Source organism: Trachymyrmex septentrionalis, unplaced genomic scaffold, assembly GCF_001594115.1.
Source record: "Trachymyrmex septentrionalis isolate Tsep2-gDNA-1 unplaced genomic scaffold, Tsep1.0 scaffold131, whole genome shotgun sequence".
NCBI classification, from domain to species: Eukaryota; Metazoa; Arthropoda; class Insecta; order Hymenoptera; family Formicidae; genus Trachymyrmex; species Trachymyrmex septentrionalis.
The window spans coordinates 71,168-86,008 of NW_017304450.1; the positions used below are offsets into that span (position 1 = coordinate 71,168).

The following is a 14,841-nucleotide window of genomic DNA, read 5'->3' on the forward strand; positions in this document are numbered from 1 at the left end:
AGGAATTTTTTTAATGGAATTGCCTTCATTTTCACCACACGAATCTAATACTTCCTAATATAAACAATATGGAACGCCAATTTTTATCTAAAACGTTTTTTTTATCGTTGCCTGCACGCTTATAATCGCAGCACAGACTTACATAACGCATAATGCATAGTGCATAAAGAAATCAACCAATCGAAATTCTTCTTTTTCATGGAATAAGAGGAAAGGAAAGATTCTGATTAGTTAATTCGCTTATACATTATGCGTTATGCCAAAGTCTATGTTGCGGCCTGTAGGACCATTCCACACAACTTGCATAGCCGCATAAACATATGCATAAAGAAAATCATCCAATCGTATTTTACGTTTACTTTTATGACAGAAATGTGATTAGATAATTTTCTTTACGCATATGGTTATGCGGCTATGCAAGTTTATGTGAAATGGCCCTTATAGTCAGTTCTGGTTTGCACTAGTTCAATTCAGTTTAGTTTTAGTCTTCATGCAGTCTTTATGCTGAAATAGAAAACAAACTTACGGTGTGCTCAGTTTACAAGCGTCTCTCTGTAAATCTCCGCTGTCGTTGTCTATGAATGTCGCATGAGGAGAAAAAGCTGCCAATTGTAAAACGCTAAACATGGGACGATATTTGTTTTTATTTTAAAACTGTCTTAAAATGCTAATACAATCCTTGGATTGACTTATGACATCTTAAGATTGTACTTAAGACAGTCTTAAATACAAAAATTGACTACGAATAGTATGAATATCGGCGTGAAATTGATACTGAATCTTTTTTTGTTTAACACACTTTATATTTTTCTTTCTATATACATAAAATGTATTTTCTTTCTATAGAAAAAGAAATATAAACTGTGTTCTCTTTATATAAAAAAAGAAACATAAAGTGTGTTAAATAAGGAAAGATTCAGTATCAATTTCACGATGCGAAACAGACCGATTCATAGTTGATTCTTGCATTTAAGACTGTCTTAAGTACAAATTTAAGATGTCATAAGTCAATCCGAGGATTATATTACCATTAATCTTAAGATGTTATTTAAGACAATTTTAAAATAAAAACGAACTATCGCCCTGTTTAGCGTTTTACAGTTGGCAGTCTTTTCCCTTCATGCAACATTTATAGATATAGAATTTTAAGGTTAAGATCGAAGCATAAATCAAGCATGACTCTAGTTGAATCTAGAGTCCTTAGAAAAACAAAGTCTGGGCCTCTATTCTAGAAAAATATCTAAAAAAGTATTCAAGAAAAGTATACGAAAAACGAGGGAAATACTATAGTATATGTTATATATACTATAGCATTTCTCTAGTTTTTGATATGTAATACTTTTCAAAAATAAGACTCTTGGTCGTGCTCTCAAAATATTAAATAAAAGTAGTAAAGATATGTTCTTAGTGCTTGCACTTTACACGTATTTTTGTTCCACAACGAAGGTGAATCGGGACGGACGTGTTTGGTCTTGTCTCGGCTTAGGTGTTGCGTTATCCCTAATTTTTGTTAAACTTGCCAGGCTTTTTTGTATACAGCACAGAATTTGCAGCAATATTGTTGCAAAATCTCTGCAACATTGCTGCAATATTACATGTATACAGCAGTGTTGCTGCAACTTTTGTGCAACTTTGTACTGTAGGGGTTGTTTTGATTTTACATTTTGTTTCTATTACTCTCATACTGGTGTCTTTCTTTTGAAGATGTGCGTGAAACACATTTGGCACTGGCCGTATCGATATTTGAAATTATGTTTTTATTTGAAATTTTATATTTTTATTAAACAGATTGTATTTTTTTTATAATTATATTATTTCTTTATAATTATAATATTTTCTTACGATTCTATTATGAAATACATCAGTAAAGAACGTTTTGCGTTATTTCATGTCTATAAATTTTTTAATAAGCGCGCTATTTCCTTACATTGTGATTCGTGCTGCCATAATGAGGGCAAGCTAACATGAGTCAATCGAAAACATGAGCCGATAACCAGACTCTGTTTTTCTAGGATCTCTAGTCTCTATCCAGCGAATGTTTCATCCTCATTATTAATCTCCTTCTTTTTACTCCATGACCATGACTGAAGACAGATTTCGTAACCTCAATAGTGACAGACTTGGACAAACTTATTAATATTTTGTTTCGCGAAGCAGAGTATAGCGTTTTCTTACCATATTTTTTTGTATTATACAAAAACACGTCAAATAAGTGAAACACGTTAATAAATTAATAATAATATTTTCATCAAGATTTGTGGTGAATTTTGTATTCTAAATAATTACAAGGGGCAAGAGAGTTTTAGTGGAGGAATAAAAAACATTTTTTTCTCGACAAAAAAAATGTCGATGCTATTTCGAAGGATTGTTAGCAAGTTACAAAGAGCTACGTGTCCTCCGTTGAGATATTGTACGACTGTAGAAAATCAAGCAAAAATTGAAGATATCGTTCCAATTATATCTGAGATACAATACGACGACGAAAACAATTTCTATCAAAAGCCTCGGCAAGTATGGCTAGAGAATTTAAATACCATAGAGGAAAAGAAATTAGGTTTGGTTACTTTACACCCACACATTTATGCTGCTGCACCCCGTATTGATATTATTCATCAGAATGTAAGATGGCAGAGAATGTATGGTTGGGTCGTAAGTGTATTGTATAATTATATTTGTGTCAAGTATTAGATATTTATATTGTTATATATTTGTTTACAGTCTTATGCGCATACAAAAACACGTGCTGAAGTCCGAGGTGGTGGTAGAAAGCCTTGGCCACAGAAAGGAACAGGACGAGCTCGCCATGGGAGTATACGTTCACCATTATGGAGAGGTGGTGGAGTAGCGCATGGTCCTCGGTCTCCAACGCCGCATTTTTACATGTTGCCATTTTATACCCGTATAGCAGGTCTTACGGCAACATTATCTGTGAAACTCGCTCAAGATGATCTACATATAGTCAATGAATTAGAAATTCCAACGTTGGAACCTTCCTATATAGAACAGTTAATCGAGGAGAGAAATTGGGGACCATCTGTTCTTTTTATAGATAGCTATGATATTATGCCTACAAATATTACGCTAGCTACTGATCAAATTAAGCATGTCAATATAATGCCTGTTTATGGTAAGTGTGAATTTATAACATGTATAATTCCAACATGTATAAATTCCATACATAAATTGTATGAATTCTGATATCTAAGCAAACCTAATAATACAAATCATAGTCATATAAAAATTCACATAGATTAAATATGCTTGAACAATGAATTTAGGGGGTCAGTAAATGTGTATAAATTATTTAAATATTCTAAGCTTTCATCTTTATATGTAATTTATATGTAATTATCTTATGATTTCAATGAAAAAACGAGTTTAATCCCAACATTTTAAGATGCTTCTGGACTTATTGAGTTTAATGTCCAAATTAATTAGATTGAAATGATCTTTTAATTAGTAAAGATGTTTATTCTTCTTTAATGATTCCTAATAAGTAACAACATTAATATGTGTCATATACTGAAGCCTTACATCTATTTTTTTTATGTATATAGGTTTGAATGTGTATAGCATGTTGAAACACAACACTCTGGTACTTACGGAAAAAGCAGCTAGATTAATAGAAGAAAAATTGCTTTATCATTTACATAGGGCGGATAATCGTCAATTATTACGTCCATTTAGACTTAATCAACAATGAGAAACGATTTTTAATGAAATTAGAAACTTATGCATATATATGTGTATTATTGGTTATATATACAGATTGCATTGCTTATGTACATATTTTAAGTTACTTACAAATTACTTTACAAATTAAATCATTAAAATATATTAAAGTAAAACAGTTTAATTATTGTCGTATTATTTAACAAATCAATTTTCTATAGGTGTAATTTATTTTCTTCTATAGGTGTACATTTCTTCTCTTAACACAATTTGTTATCACATCTGTCACTTCCTCTTTAATATCGGCGTGTGTGTCATCGACTTTTTTGAAAGTGGCTAAAATTAAATAATATATTTTACAGGAAAAATTTCAACATATACATTCATAACTGACATTGTAACAATTTATGAATCTTACCATAGGATGTGGATCTGTACCAAGCATTTTTTCTCGTACAGCCCATCTTACTTTTGAATGCTTTGCTTCTCCAGGAAAAGATATCCGCTTCCATTCCTGTTGATATTTTTGATAAAGAGCAACAGGATCACACTTCTTGATGATATTTTTCTGTATCTCCGATTGTAACCTCCATGGCCGAATAACTGTATACAAATAGCTCAAATACAAAAATGGAAAATCCTTAAAGATTTTAACAAAACTATATATATAAATCTTACACAACTTACATGATTTAGGTCCAGAATTAACAGATGATTTTGCAGATAAGGCACTTTGTGTACGAATGTTTCCAGTTGGATCTGATATAACACTCTTTGATTCTGATTGGCTTATATAATTTGATAAAACCGGCGCGCTTGATGGATGTATCAAAGTCATTGGTTTCATCTGTTCATCTATTTTTAAATTTTGCTTATGTCTTTCTGCTAAATGACTATTTTTTGTTAAACATTTAGAAATATCTTGTTTAGTTTCACTTTTTGAGCTTTTAATAACTGGATAAGATTTAGTATTAGAATAATTTTGTTCACAATAAATCTTATTAGATTCAGCTACTTCAATAGCATCTTGCTTGTTGCATTTTGTTTGTAATAATTTCTCATCTGATTTCATCACTTTTGTTTTGGAGCATCTTTGTTTTTGTATATCTTCCTCCTTAGAGATACATCTTATTCGAACTTTTACCACTGACTCATCATCAAGCGAATTTGAAGATTCAGAAGGAACAATATTGCTCAAGGAATAATCTGCTGTGTCATGATTTCTATAAGCTTCCCTGAGCAGAGTCTGTTGTTTGTTAATTATTTTCGTTTTAATCTCTTCTTTTTGTTGCTGTCTTTCGCGTTCTCTTACCTTTCTGTATATCTTCAAATCTAGAAAAAAAAAGTAAGTACAATTCCAACTGTTTTATAACAAAGTAAACACACATCGATTTTATTAGCAAAATAACAATAGGAAGAAAAAATAATATAAACAAATGTGTATCAATAATGTGGCAATAATAACATTATTATTATTGTAGAATGAAAATAAAACGAAAAGAAATAAAATGAAAAATCAACTACACTTACCTTTCATAAAAGCTTTTAGTTGAATCGCAGTAATGCCGACAAATCCTAACGAATTCAAAAGAACGAGAACTTCTCGCGGATCATCTTTAATCTCTGACATAATCGCATCAAATTGAGAAAGAAATTTGAAAAATGATACAACACTTCTCACTTTTTAAATAAGAGAAACGTTAATATTACCATCAGAGAGAAACCTAAGATTATAGAGTAAAAAGAAAGAGATTAGACTTGGGGATCTCAACCGGTTGAAATTTGCCTTAAGCGGAGAGCACAGACTCTGCAAAACGCATAAAATATAAGGCTTAAGAAAATCAATCAATCAGAGTTCTTTTATTTCACGGAAAGGAAGGAAATAAAGGATTTTGATTGGTTCATTTTCTTATGCCTCATGTGTTATGCATTATGCAAGAGTCGGTGCTCCCCGTTTTATGGATAAGTTTACTGCTATTTCTATTTCCGTCAGATTACGTAAATCTAAAGTAATATCCTGATTGGCTCATTGGCTTAAGTTTAAGCTAGTCACACACACTTTTCGTAACAGTAACGGTTATTTCACACAACTTGCATAGCCGCATAAACATATGCATAAAGAAAATCATCCAATCGTATTTTACGTTTGCCTTTATGACAAAAATGTGATTGGATAATTTTCTTCATGCATATGGTTATGCGGCTATGTAAGTTTGTGTGGAATGGCCCTAACAGTAAAATTTTCGACTAACCCGTTGCTCGATTATTACAGTTACGGTTACAAACAATCGAATCGAGTAACGCGATTGGTCGAAAATCTACGTTACGGTTACTATTACGGAAAGTTTATGTGACTAGCTTTATGCATGATTCACAATGGGCAGTAGCAATAGTGGATTAAGAAGTAGGCGTAGAAATCGATCAATGATAGTTAATTATCCTTCTCACATTTGACTATGATTTGTTGATTTCTACGCTTACTCCTTAATCCGTTACTGTTACTGCCCATTGTAGACGACGCATAAACCTATTCTACAATGACCGTAACGTAAGACCATAACATAAATCACGACACGCAAAACGCACACGCAACGCTTATCGAGATAGCCAATCAGAAACGTTGATCTGATGAAAGCAATGATCGATTTATTCGTTGCGAGGTTATTAACTGTAATAGCGAATTCGGTCATTTGCACTACACTAGATCAGTGCATACTAAAAGCTACGAAATTAGCAAAGTTAAATGTAAAAGTATATAAATATTTTAAACGACTAACTACTAATGATATCTACTAATGATATTATCACGTTATTTAACAAAATATATATATATCATTTCATTGTCAATGTTGATTATATTGTATCACTGCATTGAGATAGTTTATATAAAGCAGCTTTTAATATGTGTTGATCCATTGTAGTGCGAATGATCAAATTCACCATAACTTTAAAAACGGATTTGAAAATAGGCCTTCCCCCATAACGCTTTTTATATTATTATTAAATCGAAGTATTGCGCTTCAAATAATTGCTTTGCAAGCACAAAAAATGAAAATTAGACGTTGGTAGACCAGGCTAATCAATAAAAGAAGACAACAGAGTTTCCTATTTAATCTGTTTCGCGAAATTAGATTGATTGATCATGAAGAATTTTTTTCTTACATTCGATTCTGGCCTGAACAATATAAAATACTACTGGGACTAGTAACTCCAGTTGAGAAAATATAGCAATCGGAAACCTCTTTCGCCCGACACAGTTAAGATAGCATATACAAAAACGTGTAGCCGTAAGACATAATCAGTAAGCGAATTGCCCTAATCGTAAAGTCAGTAGCGAATCCAATCTTATGATTTCCGTACTACTTACGTGTTACGACCTTACATTTTTATATGTACCATGGGCTTTAGCCGTAACTTTGACATAAGTAATTACAATTGTTATTAATAGTGTTCTGTTGCTTAAATAAACAATTTATCTAATTGTTAACAATTTATTTAATTAGGAAATAAAGTATTATAACAATTTCCTCATTTCTTTGTTTTATTTTAAGTATGTGCGACTTATCAACACTGATTATGTCAATGTGTTTTTCACTTGTTCTAATGGGTTAACGTAACGTAAAGAAATGAAAATAGTTCATTTCGCTGCGAACTTGATTATGTTTTACTTAAATTAGAAAAGTCGACATATTAAGTGTTTATGTAAAACGCATACGTAACGTTTGTCGCGACAGTCAATCAGAGACAGTCGATAATACCCAATTGACGCTTTTGATTCGTTATCTCGACAAGAGTTGCGTGTTGCGTGTTGCGATTTATGTTATGATTTTACGGTCATTGTAGAATAGGCTTTAACATGGTGTCTACTCATGCAACGGAATAGCGTAACGCGGAAGAAGAGCAGAACCAATCACAAGCGTTCCATACCAATTGCAATTGGTGCAGACTTGCGCTTGGTTCCACTCTCGTTCCGCGTTATGGCCGCAGCACAGACTCTTGCATAACGCATAACACATAATGCATAAGAAAATGAACCAATCGAAGTTCTTTATTTCCTTTCTGTCCGTGAAAAAGGATTCTGATTGGTTCCTTATGCCTCATGCTTTATGCAAAAGTCTGGGCTCCCTGCTTTAGGATCATGACGCAGACTTTTGCATAATGCATAAAACATAAAAAATCAACCAATCAGAGTCTTTTTCATGGAAAGAAAGAAAACAAAGGACTTTGATTAGTTCATTTTTTATGCATTATGTGTTATGCAAGAGTCTGTGTTCCCCGTCTTACATGTTTTCTACAGTAAACCATTAGTCATAAATTAGAAGTTAGTAGTTGGAAATTGATCAATCACAGTTGTCAATTTCCAACTTATAACTTCTGATTTATGATTAGTAATTTATGTAGAGTGGCTATTAAGCGGGGAGCACAATCAACGTCCTTCGTTTCTTTCTTTTCCATAAAATAAAGAATTCAGATTGGTTAAAATTCTTATGCATTACATGCGTTATGCAAGAGTTTGTACTTCCCGGTCTAGGGTGGAGTTCCATGAAGCATATTTGCCGCGTATCCCGTAACCGCATAATCAATAATCGCGTAACCAGTAAAACGCGAAATTATAACAGCGGATCGCTTCTTTGATTGATATAGGATGATTATAGGCCGGTTCTTTTTAACTAAAGTTTTTGCACGGTTCGTTATTCTTTCTTTTCTCTCCACGTTAAAGAGAAAAAATGAACTATGCAATCGGACGAAAGAATTTTAGTAATTGACCAATTAAAAAATGCTTTGAAGCATTTGTAGCATCAAGTGGACCTTGGCCTAATGGCCGGAGGCATAATAAAAGTAAATTTTCATAAGCTGCTTTAACCGATTATTTGAGCGACAAAAAGGTTCATGTGATCAAAATGGACACTTGATATTCATCAATTCTGATCCAGATGATTCTGATTCTTCTTGTCGCTGTAACAGCCGGTTTGAGCAGCTCGTGAAAATTTACCTTAAAAGAGAAAAGCGAAGATGCTGAGTGCAAAAAGTGTAGACAAGCAACACGAACAAACCTATAAGATTCAAAAGAATCTGATCTGACATCTCTACTCCATGGATGGTTGTCATATGGGCCAAATTTATGAATTTGTTTATAAATTATATAATACTTGACGTTACCGACGCGGTGACGTAAAATAACTAATGGAAAATTGCATAGTGAATGAAAGCATTAATAATGATTTTCTTTCGCAGTCTTATTCAGGAGGTATTGAAAGGTAAATTTATTTGTATCTATATAATTTATACATCCTCTATAATTATTTCTTACGAATATATTGTTGATTCATACGAAGAATTACCGGAACGAAAGGCAGTATCTTTAATTTTCAATTATCGGAAAAACTTTTGGAAGTTCGAAAGAAAACTTGGGACAATTTGTTGAATAAGTATTCTAAGGAGGTATACTTTGTTTTCTTTATTAAATGCATTAAAAAATTTTTGTTACTTACCGTCCTATGATACTTGCTGTTTGACATGTTGCAAATAATTAATATTTTATTTTCAGATGTCTGATGATATAGAGCTAAATGTTGATACTTTAGAACCTGTAGAAGATGAAGAAAACAAAGTAATTAGCGAGGGAGAGTATAGTTGTGGACAGAGAGTACCTATGCGTAAACCAGCAACTTTCGTACAGTACTGGATAAATACTGGTAATCCACCCTATAAGACTCTTCTAGAGGAGAATGAATTATCCGAAGCTGGCTCGTCTCTAAGTGAAAAAGAAATTGCATCTTTATTAGTATCTCCGGTCACAAATGCAAATAAGGGTACAAAATGTAAAAATAACTCATCTTGCAGTTCTGTAGATACCGTGGCTTACATTCTATCAAATGCAAATATTACAAAGAAAGCGGATACTGTAGCTATTATAAAAGATGCAAAATGTGTTGAAGTTAAATCCTCAAAGGAAGTTGCTGTTAAAGATATAGAAGTTCCATCCAATAATAAGATTAAATATATGGAAACCACCAGAATCGATAGTGCGATAACGCACAACACCAACGATAATGACAATGTTAATGTTGATATTTTGGATACCGAACCGTATCCAATGTCAACAGAATATAAGACAGCAGAAATATGTGGTAAGGTGGCTGCTAGCACCTTAATATCTTCTAATGCAATACAATCTAATGTGTATTCGCAGAGTTTATCTTGTGAAGAAACAGATAAAACAGATGAATCTAATATCAGTCAAAAAAATTCAAATGTACAGACTGTAGATAATATTGCATCTATTTTTCGACGATTTAATAAAACGTCGAAACGATTGATCATAAATGATAAAAATAATGATGTGTCAGATTTAGATCAAAATAAAGTGTTAGAGATGGATTTTCACGAGAAGCAAGTATCAGAAAATGTCGCGCATGAAATTATTGCAAAAAATACAAGTTTGACAACTCTCCATCGTAAGAAATTATATACAGGTAGGGATTCCCCTGTAGACTTAATGCTAATTGAAACACATGGTGCAAATAGATTATCTGAAGCAAAACAAAGTTTACATCCTGCTTTAGATCTTGATAGTACAATTAAAGGAAAACCATTTTTAACTCATAAAGGCAAAAGTAAATATTCACTTTCTGCTAAAACGAACCTCAGTTCTAAGAAAATCAAGGGAAAAGGAAGAAGAGAACTCAATTGTATTTCCAATGAAATTATTACAGAGATTAGTAATAAGGATAGAAACGACAATAAGATTCAAGATACTATCATTGACAGCTCTTTCAAGAATTTATCAGACCTTCATGATAATTCGAATAAACAAGATAACATTACGTTTCGGGAATACAATGACACAAATATTTCTGTGAGAAATGAAGACTTTAGCAAACAAAATGTAGCATCTCTAAAGCCAGTTGTGCTTTTAGAGCGGATTCAGTCTTTTAATCGTTGTAAACTCGGCAAAAATACTCATATCGCACAAAAAGAAAATGAATGCAACAGGAATTTAAATAAATCCAAAAAATTACATTCTTGCAAGATTAAAAATCTAGAATCAGAAACGATAGACAGCGACGAAAGTACTCTTATTTACCAATGTAATACAAATGCATCGCAATGTGTTTCGTCTTTGAGTGATTGCTCTCTCGATTTGAGACTGGACATTGAAGACGACTTTTCTACTTCGAATGCAGAAAAGAAAGATGACAAACTATTAAATTTGAAAAATACAGATGTGAGTCACAATAAGGAGTTACATGTGGAAGGATTGCTACCAAAGAAAAATTATTCAAATGTAACAATGGAACCGGAAATTTCGAATAAAACTAATGTCATTTGGCAAAATGTGTTATCAAATAAATCTAAAACATATTCCTATGTATATGGAAGAAATGATATGGGTAACGTAAAACTGCGAGAAATTAAAATTGTATTGGAACGATTGCCATTATCAGTAAAAAATTGTACAAGTACAATGACGGAAATGCAAGTCTTCAATAGAAATAGTGCTACTGTTTGGGAAAAAGGAACATCAAATAAATCTGAAACGCATTTTTCTAATCTATATGGAACAACTGAGAAAAGTAATGTAAAACTTCAAGAAATCAGAGTTTTATTGGAACGATTACCTGCGAATATATGCCTTAAGGAAAACAGCAATGTTACAAATATAAATATTTTTCCTAATAAAAAAATTTCGCAGAATACAGGACTGCAAACTAGTCATAAACGAGAATCTAAAATTAGAAAAATTTCTAAAAGTTTGGCTTGTAAAAATGAAGTAGCTGTTCCATCAGTTCGTAATAATTATTCATCGAAGATCAAATCCAAGAAAGATAACGATAAAATAAATGATACATGCGATATTGTCACACAGCGTGGAAGTCAAGTTTTTGATAAGATAGAATCAGAGTTTACATTTCAGCATAAAACATTTCGATATAAAAATTGTAGTAAAACAAGTCAAGATGACCGTGGTAAATATTCAATTTTAACATTTATATCATCAGATGAAGATGATTTTGTTCGATCGATACAACATCCCAGAAAAAGGTCAAAAGTGTCAACTAATGATATATTAAGCGAACCAAATATCGCCGAAAAAGATTTGTATGATCAGACCAAGTTGGTTATTGGCGATAAAGACAAATATAGTTATAGTAGGAATTTAATTCATTCGTCGAAAAAGACTGTAAAAAGAGACATTGGCTTGATAAAAAAGAAAAAAGAACATAGTAACAATACGCAGACAGGAACTACTTCCTTAGAGTTATTTAGAAATGAAGAATTTGTGTTTTCCTCAAGTGAAAGTGACGATGATAATGTTGCTGATAATTCAAATAAAGCTAAGAAAAAAATGTTGTTCTTTGATAGTAAGGAAAATATAAGTAATAACAATCTAAGGCATTCAAATGGAGCGATAAAAAAAAATGGGGTAGATTGTAAGGATAATGCCCACGTTATATTCTTTCAAACAAAAACATTTGACACAAACTCTTCAGATTCTGAAGAAAGCAATAGTTATACTTCATCTACTCATAAAGTGTTAACGAGTTCTACTCACAATAGATTGCGATATCATGATAGTATTAATTCAAAAGAAATCTTTAATGATTCTCTTGCGAAGAAGTATAGTAAAAAACATTTAGGCTCATTAAATTCTTTTCTTGAAAAGCACAGTCGAACGCACAATGGAAGAACTAAATTTAAATCAATCAATAAAGAAGTCAAAACGAATAAACAATTAGCTAATAAAGAATCTAATAGCGATATTAAGTCGAGAATCAGTGATGCGAGGAAAGATGCATTCTCCTCTTCTCTTATAAATAGACCAGTCACATCTGTGCAAAAAGCAACATTATCAAATACTTTGGGAATACTTGAGGAAACTAATCTATTGAAAAATAAAGAGATCTCGGAAAAATCTAAAAATTCAATGGCTATTCAGCAGGGTGTCATTACATCTACGATAAGAAAATTGTTAACATTTCAAACGAAAAGTTATTATGATTCTTCGGATTCAAGTGAAACTATGTAACTTTTAAAAAATACGTTGTAAAACTCGCGCGATATACTTATATTAAATATATAAATAAGAATGTATAAATGTATAGATGTGTATAGAAGAAATTTTAAATTTTACGAAAACAACTAAGACGATATAACATGTGTGTATAAAGAACTAATAAGTCCATATTTCTAATATAAAATAAGCTCGATGTATTAATGAATGTAGCATAATTATGTATTAAAACGAATATGGCGTATTGTCTAGAAAGAGGTAGGAGCAATATATATCTATCCCCGTAGCAATACATATTCACCCTTCTCTTTTTCCGCTTTCTCTCCTTTCTCAATCTTTCTTTATAAAAGTACTTCAAACTTCAATATTGAAAGTATTTTTTTTTTTAATGAGGCGATAACTTTAACAAGTCAATATTTAAAATTACAAATTTTGGACAGCACTGATCTAACGACATTAAACATAAATATCCGGTTTATAAAAAAGAGATGTTTTAAATAAAGGGGTATGTTACTAAACTTAATGTACTAAACTTAATTAAACGTTAAGATAAACCTGATTACACACTCAAAAAAGATGACATTTTTTAAATCTAAGATGAAGAATGGAGATAATACATATTCTAATAATCCAGATAAAGATAAGATAAAACCATTTTTTCATCTAAATAATTATGTAGATAATATACAGATAGTAGCAAACACTGATTAACATTAACATGCATTAACATTAAAATGTCGCATGTTTAAGTTTCCGATAAAAAAAGGCTATATATAATCAAATGTATAATCAAATGTGAATATACACATGTATATAAAATAAATATGTACTTATAATTGTATATATAATTACGTATCAAATATTATATATGTAATTGCAATTTTACTTTTTATAAAGAAAAATAATGCAAAAGTTATTTTTCTAATTTTTTTATTTTTCTTATTTTTTCTATATATATATAGATAAGCATAAGAAAATTATATGGGCAAATTTATATATAATTATTTTTATATTTGATTATATATATATACTTTTTTTATCGGGTTGTATCATAAATATTGAATAGTTTTAATATATCGATATATTGAACTTTTTATGTAGGATATTTTAAATAGGATAATTTATATTTTATCTATTATAGAATATTTTATTATAATATTTTAATGCACATTTTTTTAGTAGTTTCTTTTATGCATATAAATCTTGTATGAGTTATAAAAATTTATTTATGCGCGTAAAATGTTTGAAAGTCATTAGAATTTTAAAAAGAATTTTTATAATTCGCAAATATAACATTTATCTATTACTATTTATTCATTATTTTTGTAATAAAGGTTTATTCTGAAAGAACGAGATAAATGTGTTTTTCTTATTGTAATTTTAACTTTGAGGATGGCTGAAAGCGGAGTTGAAATGTTTAATTGTTTTCAGACTGTATTTACAAATTTTCAAGAATCCTAAAGACAATTAGTCATAGTATAAGTAGGACTTACACATAGCTTACATATATAACACGATTTACGTGTTATAGGGTAACTCCGACAAATACGCCGCGCTGGGATTTACGCCGCAGAAGTCAGAAAAAATAGAAGGAGAATGGGGATAATTTTCCCGCAACTATTCTGTTACATGCCTTTATGTTATATTAGTATTGTGTTAATGATTTCAGTTTCTTGTTAATATTAATGAAATTATTGTGAGTTGAATCGATTTATCAAGTAATCATTAATTATAATCTACATAAAATAATTACTGTAAAAGACTTAGTGGTTATTTCGTGATACATACGTGTAGTGTAATAGTAAAGCATGTTGTGCAGCAAAATACAAGTGCTTTGCTTTCATATTTTTTGTTTAGTTTATTGTCTTATATATCCCACCTGTTTGGGATATATGGCATTTTTAGCGAGCGGGATTTATGCCCAAAACATACAAAGTGCGCAGATTGAATTCAGTGCACTAAATGCAATAAACGCATTATACGAAATATGTACCTCATGTCATAACACTTGTAATATATGTAGGAAGAGATTGTAATTATTATTTATTACTTCATATACATATTTACTATTATTATTCTTATTCCTTAATAAAACTTTATAAACACATTTTATAAGTTATTGTGTCATTATAATATTATATAAATCATAATAT

General features: G+C 31.0%; 3 protein-coding genes across 4 annotated transcripts; 2 read left to right on the forward strand and 1 right to left on the reverse strand.

Moving 5' to 3' along the window:
* Window positions 1–2,088: 2,088 nt before the first annotated feature.
* LOC108757033 (39S ribosomal protein L4, mitochondrial) lies at window positions 2,089–3,741 on the forward strand. The gene is made up of 3 exons (XM_018501282.1): window positions 2,089–2,649; window positions 2,719–3,127; window positions 3,558–3,741. The coding sequence occupies exons 1-3, from the start codon at window positions 2,344–2,346 to the stop codon at window positions 3,701–3,703; spliced, it is 861 nt and encodes a 286-aa protein (XP_018356784.1). The 5' UTR covers window positions 2,089–2,343; the 3' UTR covers window positions 3,704–3,741.
* Window positions 3,742–3,867: 126 nt separating this feature from the next.
* Window positions 3,868–5,365, reverse strand: LOC108757032. Its single transcript, XM_018501281.1, has 4 exons — window positions 5,203–5,365; window positions 4,360–5,004; window positions 4,091–4,275; window positions 3,868–4,008 (listed from the first exon to the last, which is right to left on the reverse strand). The coding sequence occupies exons 1-4, from the start codon at window positions 5,300–5,302 to the stop codon at window positions 3,958–3,960; spliced, it is 981 nt and encodes a 326-aa protein (XP_018356783.1). The 5' UTR covers window positions 5,303–5,365; the 3' UTR covers window positions 3,868–3,957.
* Window positions 5,366–8,611: 3,246 nt separating this feature from the next.
* Window positions 8,612–12,728, forward strand: LOC108757028. 2 transcript variants are annotated; one of them, XM_018501276.1, is made up of 3 exons: window positions 8,612–8,930; window positions 9,009–9,114; window positions 9,221–12,728. In XM_018501276.1, the coding sequence occupies exons 1-3, from the start codon at window positions 8,857–8,859 to the stop codon at window positions 12,701–12,703; spliced, it is 3,663 nt and encodes a 1,220-aa protein (XP_018356778.1). In that variant the 5' UTR covers window positions 8,612–8,856; the 3' UTR covers window positions 12,704–12,728. The 2 variants fall into 2 exon arrangements, with proteins under 2 accessions (XP_018356778.1, XP_018356779.1); XM_018501277.1 differs by lacking the exon at window positions 9,009–9,114 and having other exon boundaries at window positions 8,919–8,930.
* Window positions 12,729–14,841: the final 2,113 nt, after the last annotated feature.